We start from the raw sequence: 21,293 nt of genomic DNA, 5'->3' as shown, positions 1-21,293 counted from the left end.
GGCCTGCATTGAGTGGCCGCATCCTGAAGGCCAGTGGGTGCTGGGTGTTCATGACAGGGTACCTGCCACTGCCACCATGGGTACCATCTCCTCTACAAGAGTCTCACCTGGCCCTGGCCAGATCTGCTCAGGGACAGATGGCAGCTCCTGAGTACTTGTCCAGGCAGCTGACAGATCAGTGGCCCTCAGAATGGCCCAGAGAGGGGAATAGCCAGGCATGGCACCATTTGGCTCCTTGGGGTCCCCTAGAGGAGGAGAGCATGTGATCAAAAAGGAGGCATGTCTCTAGGAAAAAATAGGACACAGAGCCCCTGCTGCGCAGGTATGAGGGGATCCTGGAAGACAAAGTAACATAGCTTTGTGGCAAGAGCTCCCACTGGGCAGTCCCTATACTGAATCTAAGGAGAATGGCAGCCCAATGATGGCCATGACCTGGGAGCACAGAGCAGGCTCCTTAACTAATTGAAGGATACTTCGGATTCTAAGCCGGATTGTCTTCCCCACCTCCACTCCCACACTAGAACATAAGTTCACTGAATCTGGAATCTGGATCAGAGTCTGGCACATCAGAAACAGTTTGAAACTCCTAATCACTGATGATATCTAGAACTATTGCCCTGTGGCCATTCTACTCTCTACCACCATTCCAAGCAGTGAACCTAAAGAGGAAGGTTTTATTGATTTGTCTATCCCTGTTCCAAAAGGTCCAGGAACTACAAAATCTTCAGAAAATGGCAGAGAACCTGTGTTCCAGTCCTCGCTGGCTATGGGGGAGCCAAGTTACCCTTGCAGTCTATGACCCAGACTACATGAAGGTGATCCTGGGGCAATTAGGTGAGAGCTAACCCACATCTGCTGGTGTGCCTCTTCCTTCTTGGGTACATTCCTTGGGGACTATGAAATTCCATAAGAGACTGGTGGCTCATCCTTTAATACCCTCCAGCAACCATCTTCCTAGCCCACAAGTAAGCATAAGGCCAAATATAGATACTTAGATGCTTCAACAGTTGTGAAGAATTACATCTTCCTTCCTTCCTTCCTTCCTTCCTTCCTTCCTTCCTTCCTTTCTATCTTTCTGTCTTTCTATCTTTCCTGTCTTTCTCTCTTTCTTTCCACAACCTAGAGGTGTGGCCAAACCCAAAGGTGTGATGGTCTGGGAAGGAGGGGATGGGATGATCTCTCCAGACAAACCCATTCTCCTGTTCCACCTCTGGGTGTTCTGTCTGGTGGTTGGCTGGAAGAAGGAGGGGCTTGACCACACCTGTCCTGAACCTTGTGCTCCCTCTGCAGGTGTTTGATCCTTCACAGTTTGCACTGGGTTCTGTTTGACACAGTCATGCTTTCTTGCCCTTCTCAGGAGGAGCAAGGTGAGTTACTTGTACCAGGATGGGAGTGGGGGACTGTTTACCTGGAACATATCCAATGTTTGTGACTTCTTATGTTTACATGGGTGTCTACAGATATGCTCTTGCATGTCTGTGTGCTGGGAAAGAGGTGTGTGTCTCTACGTACAAGAGAAAGTTGGTAAGCACAGCACAACAGAGAGACTTAGACCCATTGCTCTTCCCCAATCTCCAGCCACACTTCAGTGTTGGTGGCTGTTCCAAATCTCAGTGCATTCTAGTGTTTGATTCAGTGTATGAGTATGACTTTGCACAATCGATTTTCTCACATGTTAATTTCAAGTGTTGTCAGTTTTTGAGTCTGGATGGAATCTGATAGATTTCTTTTGCACACATTCTCAAACCAGTCTTTTCTACTCAACTCGCCATTCTGTCCCCGCACCGCATCACTTTGCATTTTTTCCATTCTCAGCTGCCTTTCATGTCTCAAATAGTTAAGTCATATACAGAAATAGTTACTGTAGCCTCTTAAGGGATTCATGAAGTATTCCACTAATCTGTGTCGCCATTATGTTTGCATCTATCCAAAATATTTGTAATGGTAATGGTCACATACACTTGACAGTTTTCCCAGTTGTCAAATCAGTACATATGATCTGGGCTCCACACACTTAAAAAAATTTTTTTTAATGTTTATTTATTTTGAGAGAGAGAGATAGAGCACAAGCAGGAGAGGGAGAGAGGGAGACACAGAATCTGAAACAGGCTCCAGGCTCTGAGCTGTCAGCACAGAGCCAACACGGGACTCAAATCCATGAGCCACGAGATCATTACCTGAGCCAAAGTTGGACACACAACTGACTGGGCCACTCAGGCACCCCTATACACACCTTAATATCATACTTAGAGTCCAATTGCACCAGTGGGCAAATATATGCAAATGAGGACACTAAACTGTTTTTGAGAGAAAAGCCACTCTTTTATACATGACACATGGTATTTGAAAGTTTCCTGGAGTATAAAACATAAAGCAGACTTGAAGTTGCTGTGGAGCTGGATGACTGTTCTCCAGAGTGGCTGCTGTGAAATCCTCGAGTGCTGCTGAAATTGTCCTCTAAATAGTAACTTCAGGAAACTTTCCAAGTGTTACTAGAAACAAGTTTTTTTTGGAATGCATAAATCTATCAATTCTTCAAATAGTGAATCCACTTTCAAGAATGGGCTTTAAGCCAATTATTTTTGCAGATACTGGCCTAGGATTTGATTTCACTCTGGGATTAAATTCCTCCTCCTAGACATCGGCAGAAGACATGTGGCTGCCAGAAGAGACAGGAGAGGGCTAGACAGCTCTATTCCTAGCTCAGACCTAATGGTTACTCATATTTTATTCTATTCAGGATTTTGTTTTCAGTGCAATAAACATCATTCAATTCTAAGACTACTTATCAAGCCTGTCTCTGTGTGTCAAATCCTCTGCTAGGAGTTGGCAATGCAGAGGAAAGATATTGACCTTGCATCCAAGAGATCCCAGTGAAGAGATAAATGCCACCACTCAAAAGAGAGAGTATTCATTCTTTCTTTCACTCACTCATTTACTAATTGAATACACTATAGGAAGTTCCATGTACCTCACATTGTCCCGTACATGTAACATGCCCTTTAGTAAAAAAATAACTATAGTGACTTCAGGGTCAAGGTATGAAGATGTACAGGCAACAGAGAGGGGGAGGGTGTCATTGCCCTTAGGCTTGCGCATGTGGCAGGTGGAAGGAAGGTATTCTCAGGAATCACATCAGCAGGAGCTGAGCTGGGGGGTGGAGCTGGACAGGTGACAGGTGAGTGAGGGAACAAGCCAGAGAGGACTTTGATGCCAGCTGAGGCATGTGGACATGACCTAGCAGTGATGGAGGGCCTGGGAGAGTCAGAGCTGGGCAAGGCTTCACGGTGGGGGGAGGGGAGGCAGGAGACAGAGAAGCCCGGGTGAGGAGACTGAGAGATGGCAGGCAGGGACATTTCTGCAGTAGAAATGGAGTCTATAGCAGCAGTTGACTGAAGGGTTGAAGGGAAGACTGGAGTCTGGACCCAAACTGGGAGGGAGATGGTGCAGCACGTTGAGCATCGTTAAGGCCTTGACCCACCACAATATTTCCCTGTGTTCATTCTGACTTCCTTATACAATTCCACCTTGTCCTTTCTCTGAGGATCTGAGTCTCTCTAGTCCCCCAGACAGTTAGGGCCTGACATGTGACCCAGCCTGCTCCCTATAGTACTTTATCCTGGCTTTCCCTATGTGAAACCAGAAATGGCTTATGGAGAGAGCAAACAACCTAAGAATTAACTGTTGTAGTGATCACTTGACTTGGCTGTGTGCCTCAGGAGCTGACCCTCTTGTAAGAGGATTTCAGGCCTGCTGACAGCAGAGGTAGGAGCAGGAGTTAGTCCTGGAAGACTGTGGGTTTTGTCAAAGGTCAGGGGCAGAGTGTGAAGCAAGGCTTGGGTCGAGATGTGTGTGTGTCCTGGAAGGAAAGGGATGGGGGCCGGACCCATGCAGGAGGGTCCTGAATGTGCTGGTCCCAGTGAGGGGTTCAGGCCACTTCTCAATTCCTTTTCCCTCCCTGACTCAGGAACTGCATCGAGAAGCAGTTTGCCATGAACGAGATGAAGGTGGCGGTGGCCCTGACCCTGCTCCGCTTTGAGCTGGCACCAGATCCTTCCGGGGTCCCTGTCCCTGGCAAATAATTGTGTTGAGGTCCAAGAATGGGATCCACCTGCATCTCAGGAAGCTCCTCTAAAACCTGTGCAGACAAGTGTGAACCCTGAGGTCCTCCTGCCTGCCATCCTGTCTTCCTGTCCGTCTCTCATCTCCTGTTTTCTGCCCCACTCCTGCCAACCTCTGTGATCTCCTCCTCTTGCCCGTCAGACTGTCTGCCTTTCTCTGTCTCACCCTTTTCCAGGATTCCTACTAGTTTTCTGTTACCCTTCTCTTACCCAGCTGTAGTTCTGTGTGTGTAACTCTTGATTCTGCCCCTGTCTCCAGCCTGTCTGGCCTCTCCTGTTGTTTTCCATTCCTGTCTGATGTTCTTTCCCTGTACTCTTTTCTCTTACCATTCTACCAAATGACAAAAACTTAGTGCCTTAAAAGAGCACAAATTGATCATCTTGTAGTTCAGGAGACCAGAAATCTGAAAAGGGTCTCACTGGGCCACAACCAAGGTGTTGAAGAAGCTCTAAGGGAGAATCTCTTCTGCATTTTCCACCTTCTTAAAGTCTGCTCTTAAGGCCATTCAATGAGGGGATTGGGCCTCCCTGTGAATCAAGGAACTATCCCTTTCTTAAATTCAATTGACTACAGATCTGAACCATATCTATAAATCTTTTAGTGAAACACCAAGACTTTTGTTTAATTGAATAACTGGTACTACATCCACTCCAAGTCGACCCACAAAACTAGTCTTCACAGTCCAACTGTAGTCCACTTGGCATTCATACATCTCTTTAAACCATACTTGATCTGCCCATTAACTAGAATACAGTCACCCTTCCACCAAGTGTCCTTAATATAATTGAAAGTATGTTGACCCTTGTCCCTAGCCACAAAACAAAGTCATTGGAGCATATTTTTTCTTCTCCCTGAAATCCTATACCTTCAGGACTATAATATATATTTAACATATTTACATCTTACCTTTTATCTGGAGGATGTAAGACAAGGAAGAAAACTCTGACACACAGGTGCACACATATATAATCAAACTCACAACAAATAAAGAAAAATGCTAGAAACAATATACTCCTTATTTCTACAACCTGTGGCATGACCAAAGCTAGCATTTATAAATAACTTCTCCCACTACCCATTCCATATTTGCTTTACCCTTAGTAAGCACCATACTTGTTGTGGTTTTTGGCCTGGTGGGGTGAACCAAACCTTATTTCTTGAAGTATCTGGGCCATAACCAGTCCTGCCTCAACTGGGCAGTGGCATTTTCGAGTTTACTTTAATGACAGGTCATGGTAGTTCTAAGAGATGCCCCATGTACTTCCTCTATTCCAAGCATAATTCTTCTCACCTTCATTGGTAAGGAAACTACTAATTTCCCCTTTGCAATCAGGATCAATCCAGTACAGTAATTGCTTTTGATTCAGACCCATGAGGAGCCCAAAGTGGCCAGGAGATATGTTCACATGCAGTTCAACGTAATCATCCTGTGTGTCCCGGTGGAAGCACTCCTGCCTTTGGAACTAAGATCACTAGGCCAACAGAGCACATGTTACAGGAATAAGCACCAATGATGTGGCTAATTGGGTCACTAGGGGTAATAATGTGTGGTGCCTGTCCCATTTCCATCTCTTGAGTCCTGGATGGGTGAACCCTGACTGTAGAGTAAGAGAACCATATGTTGGACATTGATTTATAGCATATCCAGGCCCTTGAAGAGCCTTCCTTCAACCCTGCAAGTTATTGCCTCCTAGCTAGTGTTGTATACCCTAACTTATCCTGAGGTTATATCTCTGCTTCTGGAATACATAACTGGAATGGATATATTCCCCAAATGAAAGAAGACTCAGTAGATTATAGGGGTTTGATGTCTCCAGCTTCATGGGGATATCCCATATGTCCCCATTCTAATTTTCAGGTTCCCATTGCTCAGTGTTCTCACTATAATTTGACACCTACAAGATATGGAATTTAATTTGCTTATAATTGTGACACAGACAGAATGATGCTCTGGGTTTAGTTCTCCGAAATCTGAGCCCTGGTGAAGGCTTGGGGTTTTAGGGCACAATGGTGCTAACATAGGGCACAATGCTGACATAGAAGCTTTCAAGTCATTTATTTCTTTTGTGGTCTGAGAATTTGAATCCTTCACATCATTATTTCCCTACTTTTCCAGTACAGCATGGAACAACTAGTCAATCTTATTATGCCCCTTAGGGTAACTAAAATGCAATATGTCATCAAATACATGGTCACCAAACCTTGCCTATTACAAGTATTTGATTAGCATTATCTACTAGTGATGCTTTGCATTTTGCAACATCAGGCCCTGGGCTAGCAGTGTCCTCTTTACCATTGGCAATACGGTCATCAGTGTCTTTCCAATGAATCCTAATGGAAAAATCATTCATGAAATCCAGAACGAATTAAAAAAAAACTCATTAAGATTCTGTTCCTCTAGAATAATTCTTGCTACCAAAATTTGTATTAGTCAGAGTTCCACCGGAGAAACAAAAACCAGCCAAGTAGGTACCTGTCTAGAAAGAAAACAACAGACCCAGAAGTATAATGTGTCTGAGCCCATTTTCTGGACAGACAGTAGCTTGCTTGTGTTCTCTTCTGCCTTCCTAAGGAGGAGCTTAAGTAAGAAAGGGCACTAGAGGGCCAGGTTGTCCAGTTGGTGGGATGCCTGAGTGAGTGGTGCAGGAAGGATGCAGAGGGAAGGATCATGGTCTTGGAGGGGAAAGGCAGGGAAGGCAAGTGCCCACTCCTCAATCCAGTGGAAGAAGAAATTAAACACATTTGTGATCACGGGATCTGTAGGAGAAAGATGATCAGGTCAAGCACAAACTGGGAGATTTCTAGATATTTATTTGTGGATAAACAGGACATGTGGATAAATAGGACCTCAGTTCCCTAAAAGTGAGATGCAGGTCCCAGGACTCCTCCCCACCTGGAACCTGAGCCCTTTGTTCTCTGGACCCTCACCCTCTCCTGAGAACACTAACCCCCTCAGGTCTACAAAACCTTAGGGAAGTCAAGCTCATAGGTGTTCAGGAAGCCAAGGAACTGTTCAAGCCAGGGTGGGTGGGCTGAGGAGAATGGGTGGGCTCAGGTTACAACTTTGTCCAGGTTCTGTCCTTCACTCCTCTTCTAGCCCCTCCTAGGCAGTCACAGTCTTAATATCTTTGAGCTCACCTGCTCTCCAGTCCCAGAGCCACCACTATAAGCCCAAGGCACCCTCTCTCTTACTGTTCCTGGGTTAGCTCAATAGCCCCAAACTGGCCAATCTGCTTGCAAATGCTGCCTGTCATCAACCATCTATCTATACTACTCCCAGAAAGAAATTTAGTTCAGCATTAAAGTTTTTCATAAGAAAGATAAAACCAGCTTGCTGTGCAATGCAGAAGTCAGCTCAGTTCTGTTCCTCATGTCATTTGACACATTTTCATTGAGGACCTGCTATGTGCAAGGCACTGTCTAGACATTCCATGTGATGGGACAGACATGGTCCTGCCCTTTCATTCTTGGGGAAGACTGGTAATATTCAACCAAGCAAGTAAGTAGAATGAATACAGAGAGCAGTACATCTAAAACAGGAAACAAATACAGTGCTTTGAGAGAGACTAACAGGGAAGTCTACTTAGGGAGATCCAGGATGGCCTCTTGTTGGAGAGGGCATTCAAAGTGAAACTCGAAGGATGACAAGGTGCTGGCAGTGTGAAGGGTAAGAGAGGAGCATTCTGGTAGAACCAACAGCAAGCACACATGCTCTGGGGCAGGAAGAAGTGTGGTGTCTTCCAGAAGCTGCCACTTGGTAGGACAGTGGTCTGAGATAAGTTTGGAGAGATCATCCAGAGGCTGGTATCTGTTCTAAGATAGGGTGCTTTAAAAATATAGGTAGATAATATATGAAAACATTGGTATCATGTCAACAAATGTAACTATTACACAAAATAAGTGACACTCAGATATTAGCAAAACTAGAGTTCGACATTTATGGTCATTGTTCTAAGTTTGACACTTACTTGCTTTGTGACCTTGAGACAGTCAACCAGCTCCCTGGGCCTTAGTTTACTTGTCTGTAATTTAGTATTGATAAATTGAGCAGTAGTTGTGATTGTGCTTTGGAAACCACTATGCCAATATTGAGGACATATTTTGGAAGCTTACCCATGCCAGCACCATGCATGGTACTGGGTAAGGAGCTCTCACATTCTCAGAATCACCCTAGATCTCATTCTAGGCAGAAAGGGGTGCTGCATAATGCCCCAGCCAAAAATAAACATGATAGCTTCAAGCCTTCTCTTAGATGGGAAAAGCAAGCCAATATTTAGGAATATGCATCAACCCCAGAAACAGCAAGTGCCTGGTATTATGAGTAATCACTTGAGTAATCACTTCAAGCTTCCGCCTTGGGGAATGACTGCACCCATTCACCTGCCTTTCTGCGGCCTATTCACAGAGCCAGGAAATACTCATTTCCCTTTAAAATGTGGCAACCAACACTAAACCTAGTCTCTTCAAGACAGTGATCTAACTGGTGCAATGTTATCCTGATTTCCAGCTTCATTCGTTCGTCACATCAATAAGTATTCCCTGGGTATCATCAGTAGGCACAGCCCTCAGTCCCACATGATAGGAAGCATAAGACATGGGTTGCCCCATTACAACCTTCAAAGAACCCTTGCTTGTGGTGTCTGGATAGCAAATGAACGGGAAAGATATTGACTCTTTAATAAATGTTGACCATGCCAGCACAACTTAGTAAGACTTAAACTCATAGTCTGCAGACAGCTCTACATTCTCTTTTGACCAGTTTATCATGAGCTTTACTCACATCGTGAAAATTCTCTGTGAGCATCGTCTTCAACGACTGCTACATCTACGGACATGGTGTGGCCTACACTTGCTCACAAAAACAACCCTGCATAGTGAGGCTTGCATTTATGCCAAAATGTGGGATTGATACCTGAAACACACTGCTGCTCCCAGGAAACACTGGATCAAACAAAACAAGCATGAAATGTCCCCTGCAGCGTTTGGGCGTTGCCACCTGTGGGCTGGAGCCTGGTTTTCAACAAATGGTTCACAGCAAAGTCTCTGGGGCAGGACTTCCTGGACTGAATGCCGGCTCTCCCTCTTACCAGTAGGGTGACTCTGGACAGACAACTAAGCTCTTTATGTCATGGTTTTCTCACTTCGACTTGAGGATTTTTGTTAAGTCTATTCTGTAGGGTTGTTGTGGAGAAAACCTCTAAGGTTACTTTCTCAGTGCCTAGAACATACTAAGTGCTCACTAAATGTTAGCTACACCAAGCATTATGTGCTCACCATATAGAGGAAACCGAGGACTCTGGGAGGCAAAGACAGAATGACCCCCAGAATTGCACCCAGGCTGTCCTACTTCCAGGCTCTCTCCAGCTGGTGCTGGGCCAAGTAAGGGAAATTGTCTGGCTCCAAAGTCTCTGACCAAGGGCCACAGAGGGATGGAAGGTAACCATACTAAGTTGAGGGGAATGGATAATGTGATTATGTCCCCTAGGGTTTGGACAGGAGCCCAGGATTTAGGGGAAGCAGGAAAGAACTCTGGTCCAAGGGTTGTGTGATGAATCTCCTGTCATGAAGTCGAGAAAGGAGGACTTTGGAGGAAGGAACTTGGGGGTAATTTGGGAAAGGGACAATTACCCCACCTTCCAGAAGGAGAAACCAAGGTTCAAGTAGTCTACATTGCTGGCTTCCTATGTCAGGAGCGTGCCATGGGGCTGGGGATCTGAGTCTAGGGCCGGTGCTCTGTCTGCCAGCAGAGTCCGCTCCAGGCACAACTGGTGGGTGGACAGTGACAAGCATGGGGAACATTGCTGAGGCAGCTGAAGCAGGTGGTCGGGAGAACCCCTGATTCTAATCCCAGCTGGCACTCTCAATGGCAGTGCTCTTGTGGCCACATCACAGTAGCTCCCTGTAAGACTTCTGCTCTCTGATAAGGGAGAATAAGCCAACCAACCACACGTTCTGAACTCGGAAACTGGACTGCGGTCTTCTTGCTGTCAGGGTTCATGTCTGTTTGCAGGCAGCTGTGTTGTGGCACTCAGTACACCTGACACTTAGGGGTGCTCCTGAAATATTGGATGAATAATTGGGAGAAGGGCAAGTGGGAGTTTGCCAGCCACTGTTGCTGTCTGCTGGGAAAGCTTTCCTCCCACTGGTTCCCAAGGTGGATTCTCTCAGTTAATGAACTCTGGAGGCCCAGTTAACCTCTGCCCCCTCCATTTCCCCTCCCTCTCTGTGGGCAGGGCAATCGTCCTTGGACTGACAAGGCTGGGGTGCTCAGGGGAGGTCAGCCACATTCAGGAATAGCCAATGGATCCAGCTGTCCCTGCACCATGAGTGTCTCTGTGCTGAGCTTCACCAGACCCCTGGACGGTGTCTCTGGGCTCCTACAAGTGGCCTCCTTGCTAGGCTTCGCTCTGCTGTTGCTCAAGGCAGCACAGCTCTACCTGCACAGGCAGTGGCTGCTCAAAGCAGTCCAGCACTTCCCATCCCCTCCTTCCCACTGGCTCTTTGGGCACATTCAGGAGGTAGGAAGGGGCTGGTTGGGAATGGGGGGACAGAGTGGGCCTGGATTCTCAGAGTATCCTCCTGGTCAGCAGAAGCATCCCACAGGCTTCTTGTGTGACAGCACGTGGGTCTAGCTTACCTCTCAGACCTCGGTGCCCCAACCCTGGAGCTCAGGCCCTCCAAGGAAGCCTGTGCTGGTGCCTTCTTTCGTTAGGCAGTTCTGCAGGCTGTGGTGCAGCTTTGCTCTTTGAGGACAATGGCTGCTCCTTCCAGAGTCTTCCCCTTCAGGCTGAGCAGCCCTGCCTCTTCTCTCAGAACAGGCTTCCTGATGCTTCCCTGCCCAGCCACTCAACCCCATCCTCTCAGCCTGGCCCTGAGATGCCTGGGACTCAGACATTAGTGGTTTCCCAACCTATGCAGACCATAGACAGGAATCCCAGAAGGTGTCAGATTACAGGAAAACAGGGTCAACTGCTGGACTGGGGATCACGTCAGGTGTAGGGAACAACCAGGTTGGGTGCCTGAGACTGTGGATGTTCCAGACTGGTGGTTTCAGTGCTACAACCCTGACAAGTCACTGGCACACAGGAGAAGGTTCCCAGGATGGGGCAGGTAAAGAGCACTCACACTGAGTTCCACCATTAACAGAATCTGCTTCCACATCAGATCTCATTCCCCTAACCCGGCGCCATGTAATCCATGGGCTGAGGATGTCACCTCCTTCCAGTACCCCGGTGGCCAGCGCAGAGCTGACCCCAAGGGATGCTTGACTCAGGTTGTGCAGTGACAGAGGAAGGAGCAGCTTGGGGTGACTGGGTGGGAGACAGCACCTACCCAGCCCGTTCTGTCAGCACTGGTCCCCAAGGGAGAGTTACAGGAAGGGGGACACTTGGAGAGGGGCTCACTGGTGGGTGTGGATTGAACAAGCCTAGGAGATGGGGTGTTGTAGAGAGCGGAGACCGGTCTCTTCTCAGAGAAAGAGGCAGAGTGATTTCAACCTAGTGGCGCCAGAGATGGAAACTTCATGTCAGCCACAGGGAGACAGCCAGACCCCAGTTCCTTCCTGTGCATTGTTGCACTAATGACTTCCAGATTATTTGTCCAGTTGGAGAAATTGGGACCTTTTGTTAGATGCAGTTGTCACCTTCCCAAGCTGGGATTTGACATAAGGAACTAAAAAACTTGCTCCAGTGACTTTCCCATTAACTGACTGTATGTAGACTCTGTAAGCAGACAGGTTCTGCTACATATCGAATATTACTCCCGGTGCCCAATCATCTCTCATCGGCTGCTGACCTATCAGATACTGTAGCCAAATATTTCTTGTTTTTATAATTCTATCTGAAACCTTCCTTTATTCAATTCCTCTGTTATTGGCTAAGTCAGGAGTTAGAATGCCACCTGAGGTGAGTTAAAGCTGACCTTCAGGCAAGGTGACAAGTCACAATTGGGACAGGGAAGCATGTGGTCTCTGAGCCAAGCTCCGTAGATTTTATCCTAGCTCTGCCACATACTCTATGCCTCTGTTTCCTCCTCTGTAAAGTGGGGATGATGATGCTGATGATTACGGTCTCAAGCAAGTCATTCTAACCTGCATAATTGATAAAAATTGGAAATAACGTAATGCCTACGAAGGACAAGCATGCTGTGGGTCCACAAACTCACTGCACTACCTAGGGGTGAAATCCACCAGGAACTATGAAAGGGGAACTGCAGGGTGGGAAGGAGGTGAGTCAACAGCCCCATCTTTCCTCCCCTGTCTCAGCCTGACTTCTAGTAGCAGAGCCACAACACCTGACCATTGTCTGCGCTGCCCCTTTAGTTTCTGTCCTCCTTCTGTCCTTGTGCCTCCCTTGGGGGACATTTTTTGTGGCTGCAGCTTTAGTGGAGCATAGCCTGCATTGAGTGGTCATAGGCTGAAGGCCACTGGACATTGGGTATTTACTGACAGAGTAACTGCCACTGCCATTGCCACTGTGGGCAATGTCTCTTCTACAAGATTGTCACCTGGCCCTGGCCAGACCTGCTCAGGGACAGATCGCAGCCCCACGTGTTTGTCCAGTCAGCTGACAGATCAGTGGCCCTCAGAATGGCCCAGAGAGGGGAATAGCTGGGCATGGCACCATTTGGCTCCTTGGGGTCCCCTAGAGGAGGAGAGCATATGATCAGAATGGAGGCATGTCACTGGGCAGAAACAGGACCCAGGGCCCCTGCTGTGCAGGTTGAGGGCATCGTGGTGGACAAAGTAACATAGCTTTGTGGTAAGAGGTTCCCACTGGATGGTCACGGCACTGGATCTAAGGAGAAGTGTAGCCCAATGGTGGCCATGACCTGGGAGCACAGAGCAGGCCCCTTAAGTAATTGAAGAACACTTCAGACTCTAAGGCCTGATTCTCTTCCCCAACTCCACCCCACACTAGAACATAAGTTCACTGAATGTGGAATCTAGATCAGAACCTGTCTCATCAGAAACAGTTACAAATTCTTAAGCACTGTGGATATCTAGAACTATCACCCTGGGGCCAGCCTACCTGCCACCACCACTCTAAGCAGTGCACCTAAAGAGGAAGGTTTTATTGACTTGTCTTTCCCTCGGTTACAGTTCCAAGATGGCCAAGAGCTACAAAAGCTTCAGAAAAGGGCAGAGAAATACCCATGCGCCAGTCCTCGCTGGCTATGGGGGAACAAAGTTATCCTTGAAGTCTATGACCCAGACTACATGAAGGTGATCCTGGGGCGATCAGGTGAGAACTATCCCACATGACTTCTGCTACGGCTCTTCCCTCTTGGGTACATTCTTTGGGGACTATGAAATTCTGGAAAAGAGTCATGGCTCAGCCTTCAGTACCCTCCAGCAACCATCCTTCTAGCCCACAAGCCAGCATAAGGCCAAATATAGATACTTAGATGGAATGCTTACAATTTTCTTTTTCTTTCTTTCTTTCTTTCTTTCTTTCTTTCTTTCCTTCTCTCTTTTCTTTTCTTTTTTGTCTCCCTTCTTTCTGTTCTTGCCTTCCTTTCCTTCCTTCTCTCTCCCTTCCTTCCCTTCCTTCCCTCTACCTTTCTTTCTTTTATTTTCTCTTTTCTTTTCCTTCCTTCCTTCCTTCCTTCCTTCCTTCCTTCCTTCCTTCCCCAAACTTATATGATCCCAGATTTTAAAGACAATTTGCTATCCATGATGGCTGGGATTTGGAACCCTATCTGTTGCCCATGCTATGTCATGGAAATCCTGGGTCATCATTTAAAAATACACACCAGCTACTGTCTTTTCAGTGGCACTGAGGACAGCAGTTATATTTCTTGCTGATTCAAAATCCTCGTTGAGGCTATGCTATAGACACTGAGTCTGTCATCATGAGCCTACAGTGACTATCAAGAAAGAAACAAGATTCATGGTTGGGAGGCAAGGGGGAAGTGGATGGAAACAAACTGCCAGCTTACAGTCCTCAGGAAGGGATGGAGGCCAATGGCCTGGACCATAGCTGCCTCCTCAGTTCCCTCCAGTTTTCTGTAATGCCCCTTGTACTTTTCAGACCCAAAGCGTCATGACCCTCCAGATTCCTGGCTCCCTGGATAGGTAAGTACATGGAATCAGGACTACAGTCCACCTTCTGGTTAGGCTTGCCAAAAACTATCCATTCGGCCCAGATTAAACAAGAGGTGACCGGAACCACAGTCACACCCTCATCACTGAATGGAGCTCCATCCTCTCCATTCTCTTCTTTTTATCTTTCTTTTTTAAGGGCTTTTTATTTAATATATTTTTTAATTTAAATCTATGTTTGTTAGCATATAGTGCAACAATGATTTCAGGAGTAGAATCCTTAATGCCTCTTACCATTTAGCCCATCCCTCCTCCCACAACCCCTCCAGTAACCCTCTGTTTGTTCTCCACATTTAAGAGTCTCTTAGGTTTTTGTTCCCCTCCCTGTTTTTATATTATTTTTGCTTCCCTTCCCTTATGTTCATCCGTTTTATATCTTAAACTCCTCATATGTCCATTCTCTCCTTCTGATGAAACACTTCCTAATGGTGGGGAGAGCCCTCCTGCAGCTCAGCCTCTTCCACAACACTTCTCAGTCCTCGGAAATGATGTCAACCTCACTTTTCACCAAAGTCCTTCTAAGTCCCCCTCCCTGTTTTTATATTATTTTTGCTTCCCTTCCCTTATGTTCATCCGTTTTATATCTTAAACTCCTCATATGTCCATTCTCTCCTTCTGATGAAACACTTCCTAATGGTGGGGAGAGCCCTCCTGCAGCTCAGCCTCTTCCACAACACTTCTCAGTCCTCGGAAATGATGTCAACCTCACTTTTCACCAAAGTCCTTCTAAGACTCGCACCCCACTCAGTTTCCATCTTGATCTCTCTGCTGTCATGACCACTTGCTGTGAACCAGCTCTTGGAAATTTACTTTCCCGACGTGCACTGGCCTTCCCTGCCTCACCCAGGATGCCCTTCATCTCACACTCTGGGTTCCTCCCAAATACCCTGGACAACTCTTGGGAGATCCCTTCCAACACAGCCCCATTGTGGCCCAGGGTACAGTTTGCTCCTGTTGAATGGGCAGAAGTGGTTCCAGCACCGGCGGATGCTGACCCCAGCCTTCCACTATGACATCCTGAAGCCCTACGTGTGGCTCATGGCCGACTCTGTCCATGTGATGCTGGTAAGTCCATCCTACGCTCACCTGCACACTCACACCCACAGCATAGTTCACAGAGCCCACTCTCAGGCAGATGTGTCCTGGAGACATCAATCAGGCACCGCCCTAAAAATCATGCACTTATACTTTACTATGAGACCGGGTACCCCAATGAGGGAGGGAAAAGAAAGTACCCAGGCTTGCCTCCACTCTGTGCTCATTGCCCACAGAAGAGACAGTCATGGTGGATCCAGGGTCCCTTCTCCTCCCACTTTATGTCTTCAGCTTGGATAGGAAGAGCAGTCAATCCCCCTGGACAACAGGACAAGTGGCCCTGGCTGGCCTGGGCAGTAGCAGCTTCATTTACAGGTGAACACCCCAGGATGTCACTGAGGTGGGCACTAGCCTTGGGGCAAAAGCTTCTGCATAGATTTTCACCACTTCATGAAGGGAAGTGGAGACCGGATCTCAAAACCCAGGGCTGGATCATGCCCTAATATCACTTCTGAGCAGGACCCTGTCTCACAAACTGTGATGAGCTGACATTTGTTGAACAGTCCCTGATACCTTTACTTAGGAATCCTGGTACTGGCCCATTACTTTTCTTTTGCCTTGACACTTGCTACCTAATGTGGGACTTCACCTTTTTTTTCTCGTGTCTAGATCAATCACAGGAGAGAGAAGATTCACCCCTTGTCCCCTTGGAAACATTGTTTTCCGGTCTGCTAAAGGTTATTAGCACCATAAATTGCTCCTAACTTGTAGGAGATAGTGATTACTTACATAACAAAAGTTTTTGAGAAAAAACTCATCACATTACAAACACATATTTGCTGTATGTTCCCAAATTGTTAAAACACATCTGGGGTATCTGCGAGGCTCGGTCGGTTAAACGTCTGACTTCAGCTCAGGTCATGATCTCACAGTTTGTGAGATCAAGCCCCATGTCGGGCTTTGTGCTGACAGCTTGGAGCCTGGACCAGCTTCTGATTCTGTGTCTCCCTCTCTCTCTGCACCTCCACCGTTCACACTCTGTCTCTATCTGTCTCAAGAATAAACATTAAAAAAATGTTAAAACACATCCACTTTAGAAGGTGAGGACATCTCATCAGAATATTTACAGAGAGCGCATGGGCCTTCTGGAGGAGTAGAGGATTAATGTGTCCCTCCAACACAGGACAAGTGGGAGGACCTCATCAGACAGAACTCATATCTGGAGATTTTTGAGCATGTCTCCTTGATGACCTTGGGCACCATTATGAAGTGTGCCTTCAGCTACAAGGGCAGCCACCAAGCAGAGAGGTCAGTGAAATCCTCAGTTTCTGGGTCCTATCTCCTATCATGCTGAGAGGTAAGTAGAGCAGTTGGGGTCTTTCCAAGCACAGACAGCCACATTCTGCAGAGTGCCCCAGACCACAGTCAAATTCAGCCCACAGCACACCTTCATTAGGCACAGATCCCAGGTCCCTGCCATATGGAAAAGCCTGGCTACAGTGTCCCTCACAAAGGGCTGAGGGTCTTGAGGGTATTAAGACAGAAAGTGCGAATGCCTCAAGTTGCCTGTCCCACTGACTGAGGAACCCTCACTCACATCCCCAAATCCACTTCAGGGCAGAAGTCTCCTTCCATCAAGGCCCTTCTGCATCCTCCCCATTTAGGATCTCCCAGTCCTACATCCAGGCCATTCAAGATCTGAGCAACCTGTTTTTTTCCCGAGTGAGGAATGCTTTCCACCAGAATGACATCATCTACAAGCTGACCCCTGAAGGCCGCTGGAATCACCGGGCCTGCCAGCTAGCCCATCGACACACAGGTTGGACTCTGACCCCTGGGTGGCTCCCTCCTTCACTGGACACATCTCAAAGGGACAGGCACTGAACACTCAAGCAAAGCCCTATCCCCCCTTGAGCCACTTCAGGGGCTGGGACACACCCACACTGGGTACCCCCCTGGTGCAGGTGTTAGGATGCCAGTGCTGTGCAGGAGCTGACATGTGTCAGCACATGGGTGAAGGTTGAATGAGACCCCCTGCCAGCAGCATTCAAGCAGAGCCTCCCTGGGCTGTCCTGTTGAGGGGTGCCCAACACACAAGCACATGGTGCCCCAGCTCTCACCATGACATGCACACCCATTACCACTTTCCTCCTGATCAAAATGGCACCCAGGCCAGGATACAGGCAGCAGGTGGGCTAAGGTGGGTGGCTGTGTCTGGGCACCCAGAGCTCTCAGCTCTGCCTGGGAACACTGTTCTGGGACAGACCGAGTGATCAAGCTGAGGAAGGCTCAGCTGCAGGAGGAGGGAGCTCTGGAGAAGGTCAGGAGCAAGAGGCACTTGGACTTCCTGGACATCCTCCTCTTTGCCAGAGTGAGTGTGAGCAGGGGAGGCCTGACGCTTTGCCCACAAGCTTGGAGGAGAGAGACAAACCCTGCTGTGTCACCATTTCCTCTCAGACGGAGGACGGCAGCAGCTTGTCTGACAAGGACCTCCGTGCCGAAGTGGACACGTCCATGTTTGAGGGCCATGACACCACAGCCAGTGGCATCTCCTGGGTCCTCTATACCCTGGCCACACACCCTGAGCATCAGCAAATGTGCCGGCAGGAGATCCAGATCCTGCTGGGGGATGGTGCCTCCATCACCTGGTGAGTGCTCACGAGATAGGAGAGCCTAGTCCACCCAACTGGAGAATTCCCTGCTTGCCAGCATCTTGCCTGCCCTTCAGGATAGCTTTGTTTCAGGGACCACCTAGACCAGATGCCCTACACCACCATGTGCATCAAGGAAGCACTGCGACTCTACCCACCAGTTCCAGGCATCAACAGAGACCTCAACAAGCCCATCACCTTCCCTGATGGACACTCCTTACCCAAAGGTATGAAGGTCAGCACACTCGTGCATCAGTTCTGCAGGAGCACATGGGAGGTCAGAAATTTGCATGTCCCGGGGTAGTTCTGAATATGTCTGGTCTTCATTTTTCATCAATAAATGGACACTTACTCTCTGGTTTGGATGAGGAGAGAAAATGCCTGACACAGAGCCAGAGAACTGCCAAAGTGTCGTAAAGGTTAGTTCCTCTTCCTATCTATGGAGAATATTTTCTATTTTTGTTAATTCTCTCAAATAACCTGTAAGGTGCATCTCAATTCTAAGATCTCAAATGCATAGAATCCTAAGTTTCTACTCTTACCAAGGAAAAACATTCTATTACCGTGAGATTCCATTGGTTTGTGATGCTACAGCACTCCCATTGAAGGCACTGACATTCTCTGATTTAAAACTACATACTCCAATTCCTGACTCCAAGTCAGAACTCGTGGACCAATTCTGTTCACAGACACATCTATTTGAATATCCTCAGGATTTTACACAATGTTTAGATAACTCCTTTGTAACAAAGGCAAAATACTATATACAGGCCAGTTAAAATAATAATGACTCAATGCATTGCATTCTCTACAAGGAGGTGTTGGCTTCAGGAGGGGGGCTTCAAAATTAGCATAAACTTCTAATATCCAGAGATTTGATGGCTGGAGAGACAATCCCACTGGGCCAGACAGAGCTGTTTTTCCTTCCCTGTGAGGTCAAGTCATTGAAGCACTTCAGGAAATCCACCATCATTATTTTGACAGTCCAGTCTGTGGGGAGCCCTCAGATTGATGGCAGAGAGCACCTGATGACCAGATCTGAGAACCCAGTCACGGTTGGAGGCCACCCTTGGCTCACCTCTGATCTGAACTCCAGGCCTGCCACACCCTAGCTGTGCGGTTATAGGAAAATTGCTTAGCTTCTCTGAGGCTCAAGGTGCCTGATATGGACAATAGGGACATGAATGCCTTCACTGGAGGGTTGTTGTGAGGATTGAATGAGTTCATGCATATTACCCAAGGGCCTATGGATGCTACTTGATAAATGTGAGTTTTCTGTCACTTGAGTTGTTCCAAAAAGTAAGCCTCCTGTTCTTTCCTACTTCTCAGCCCAGGCATGGTTCTCTAGTAATTAGTGTACAGGTGCTTTCCTTGTCCACCCCATCTCTCTTGCAACACAGTCATTCCACTCACAATGATGAGCAGTGGCTTTCACTGTGGCTTCCAGGCTGTTGGTGCATGCACATGACTCTTTGTGGCGTAGATATGATCCGTCTTCTCTCTTCTGTCCCACAGGATTCCAGGTGTCCCTCTCCATTTATGCCCTTCACCACAACCCGAATGTGTGGCCAAACCCAGAGGTATGATGGCCTTGGGAGGAGGGGCTGGGATGAGCTCTCCAGACCAATGCATCCTGCTGTCCCACCTCTGGGTGGTCCATCTGGTGGCTGGTTGATAGGAAGGAGAGGCTTGACCACACCTGTCCTAGTCCTGGTGCTTCCTCTGCAGGAGTTTGACCCTTCATGGTTTGCACCGGGTTCTGCCCGACACAGCCATGCTTTCTTGCCCTTCTCAGGAGGAGCAAGGTGAGTTACTTGTACCAAGATGGGATTGGGGGCTATTTTCTGGGTATATACCTGATGTTTGTGACTTCCTATGTTAATATGGGTGCCTACAGATATGCCGTTACATGTCTCTGTGCTAGGAAAAAGGTGTATCCCTGTCTATTTACAAAAGAAAAGTTGGTAAGCACCACATGACCTGGAGACTTTGACCCATCACTCATACCTAACCTGTAGCTACAATTCAGTGTCAGTGGATGATCCAAAGCTCACTGCATTCTGGTATTTGATTCACTGTATGAGTACGACTTTGCCCGATAGATTTTCTCACATGTTAATTTTCAACTGCTGTTGATTTCAAAGTTTGGATGGAATCAATAGACTTCTTTTGTGCACATTCTCAAACCAGCCTTTCCTACTCAACTCACCATTCTGTCCCTGCACTGAACCACTGACTTCTTTGCATGTGTGTCCATTCTCAGCTGCCTTGCATATCTCAAATATTTAAGTCATACGTGGGGATGGTTACTGTAGCCTCTTAAGGGTTTCATGAAGTATTCGACTAATCTGTGTGGCTGTTATGTTTGCATCTATCCAAAAGAATTCTTGAATACATGGTAATGGTCATGTACTTGACAATTTTCCCAGTTGTCAAATCAGTATATATGATCTGGGCTCTACACACATTAATATTACACTCAGTCCAACGCTGAGTGGGCAAATGTATGCAAATGAAGACATTAAACTGCTTTTGAGAGAAAAGCCTCTGTTTTATACATGACACATGGTATTTGAAAGTTTCCTGGAGTATAAAACATAAAGCAGACTTGAAGGGGCCGTGGAGCTGGGTGACTGTTCTCCAGAGTGGCTTTTGTGAAATCCTCCGATGCTGCTGAAATTGTCCTCTAAATAGTAACTTCAGGAAACTTTCCAAGAGTTACTAGAAACAAGTTTTTTTCTGAATACATAAATCTATCAATTCTTCAAATAGTGAATCCACTTTCACAGAACGGGCTTAGAGCTGATTATATTTGCAGGTATTGGCTCTAGGATCTGGTTTCTCCCTGGGAATGAGTCCTTCCTCTTAGATATTGGTGGAAGATGTGTGGCTGCCAGTGGAGACAGAAGAGGGCCAGACAACACTGCCAGAAATCACATTACTTGCCTGTGCGGCTCAGGGAGGTGACCCTCTTGTAAAAGGATTTTAGGCCTGCCGACAGCAGAGGTAGGAGTAGGAGTTAGTCCTGGAAGACTGTAAGCTTTGTCAAAGGTCAGGGGCAGAGTGTGAAGCAAGGCTTGGGTCGAGATGTGTGTGTATCCTATAAGGAAAGGGATCGGGGCCGGACCCATGCAGGAGGGCCCTGCATGTGCTGTTCCCAGCAAGAGGATTGAGGCCACTTCTCATTTCCTTTTCCCTCCCTGACCCAGGAACTGCATCGGGAAGCAGTTTGCCATGAACGAGATGAAGGTGGCGGTGGCCCTGACCCTGCTCCGCTTTGAGCTGGTGCCAGATCCTTCCAGGGTCCCTGTTCCCTGGCTAAGAATTGTGTTGAAGTCCAAGAATGGGATCCACCTGCATCTCAGGAAGCTCCTCTAAAATCT

At 47.4% G+C, this 21,293-nt stretch overlaps 2 protein-coding genes and 1 pseudogene across 3 annotated transcripts in view; 2 read left to right on the top strand and 1 right to left on the bottom strand.

Moving 5' to 3' along the window:
• Positions 1 to 21,293, bottom strand: part of LOC122226971 (cytochrome P450 4X1-like) — a 104,851-nt gene that overhangs the window by 56,350 nt on the left and 27,208 nt on the right. The window lies entirely within an intron of this gene.
• On the top strand, positions 732 to 4,525 carry LOC122227737 (annotated as a pseudogene).
• On the top strand, positions 10,395 to 19,719 carry LOC122226976 (cytochrome P450 4A11-like). The gene is given in 10 exon segments (XM_042951038.1): positions 10,395 to 10,640; positions 13,223 to 13,364; positions 14,154 to 14,171; positions 14,174 to 14,197; positions 15,162 to 15,289; positions 16,443 to 16,567; positions 17,524 to 17,630; positions 17,952 to 18,137; positions 19,426 to 19,490; positions 19,639 to 19,719. Coding segments are annotated over 10 exon segments (1,071 nt in total). The 5' UTR covers positions 10,395 to 10,445.

The sequence above is a fragment of the Panthera leo genome, chromosome C1 (assembly GCF_018350215.1).
Source record: "Panthera leo isolate Ple1 chromosome C1, P.leo_Ple1_pat1.1, whole genome shotgun sequence".
Lineage (NCBI taxonomy): Eukaryota > Metazoa > Chordata > Mammalia > Carnivora > Felidae > Panthera > Panthera leo.
Note: the sequence above shows the minus strand (reverse complement) of the source record. Positions and strands in the feature narration are given on the sequence as shown.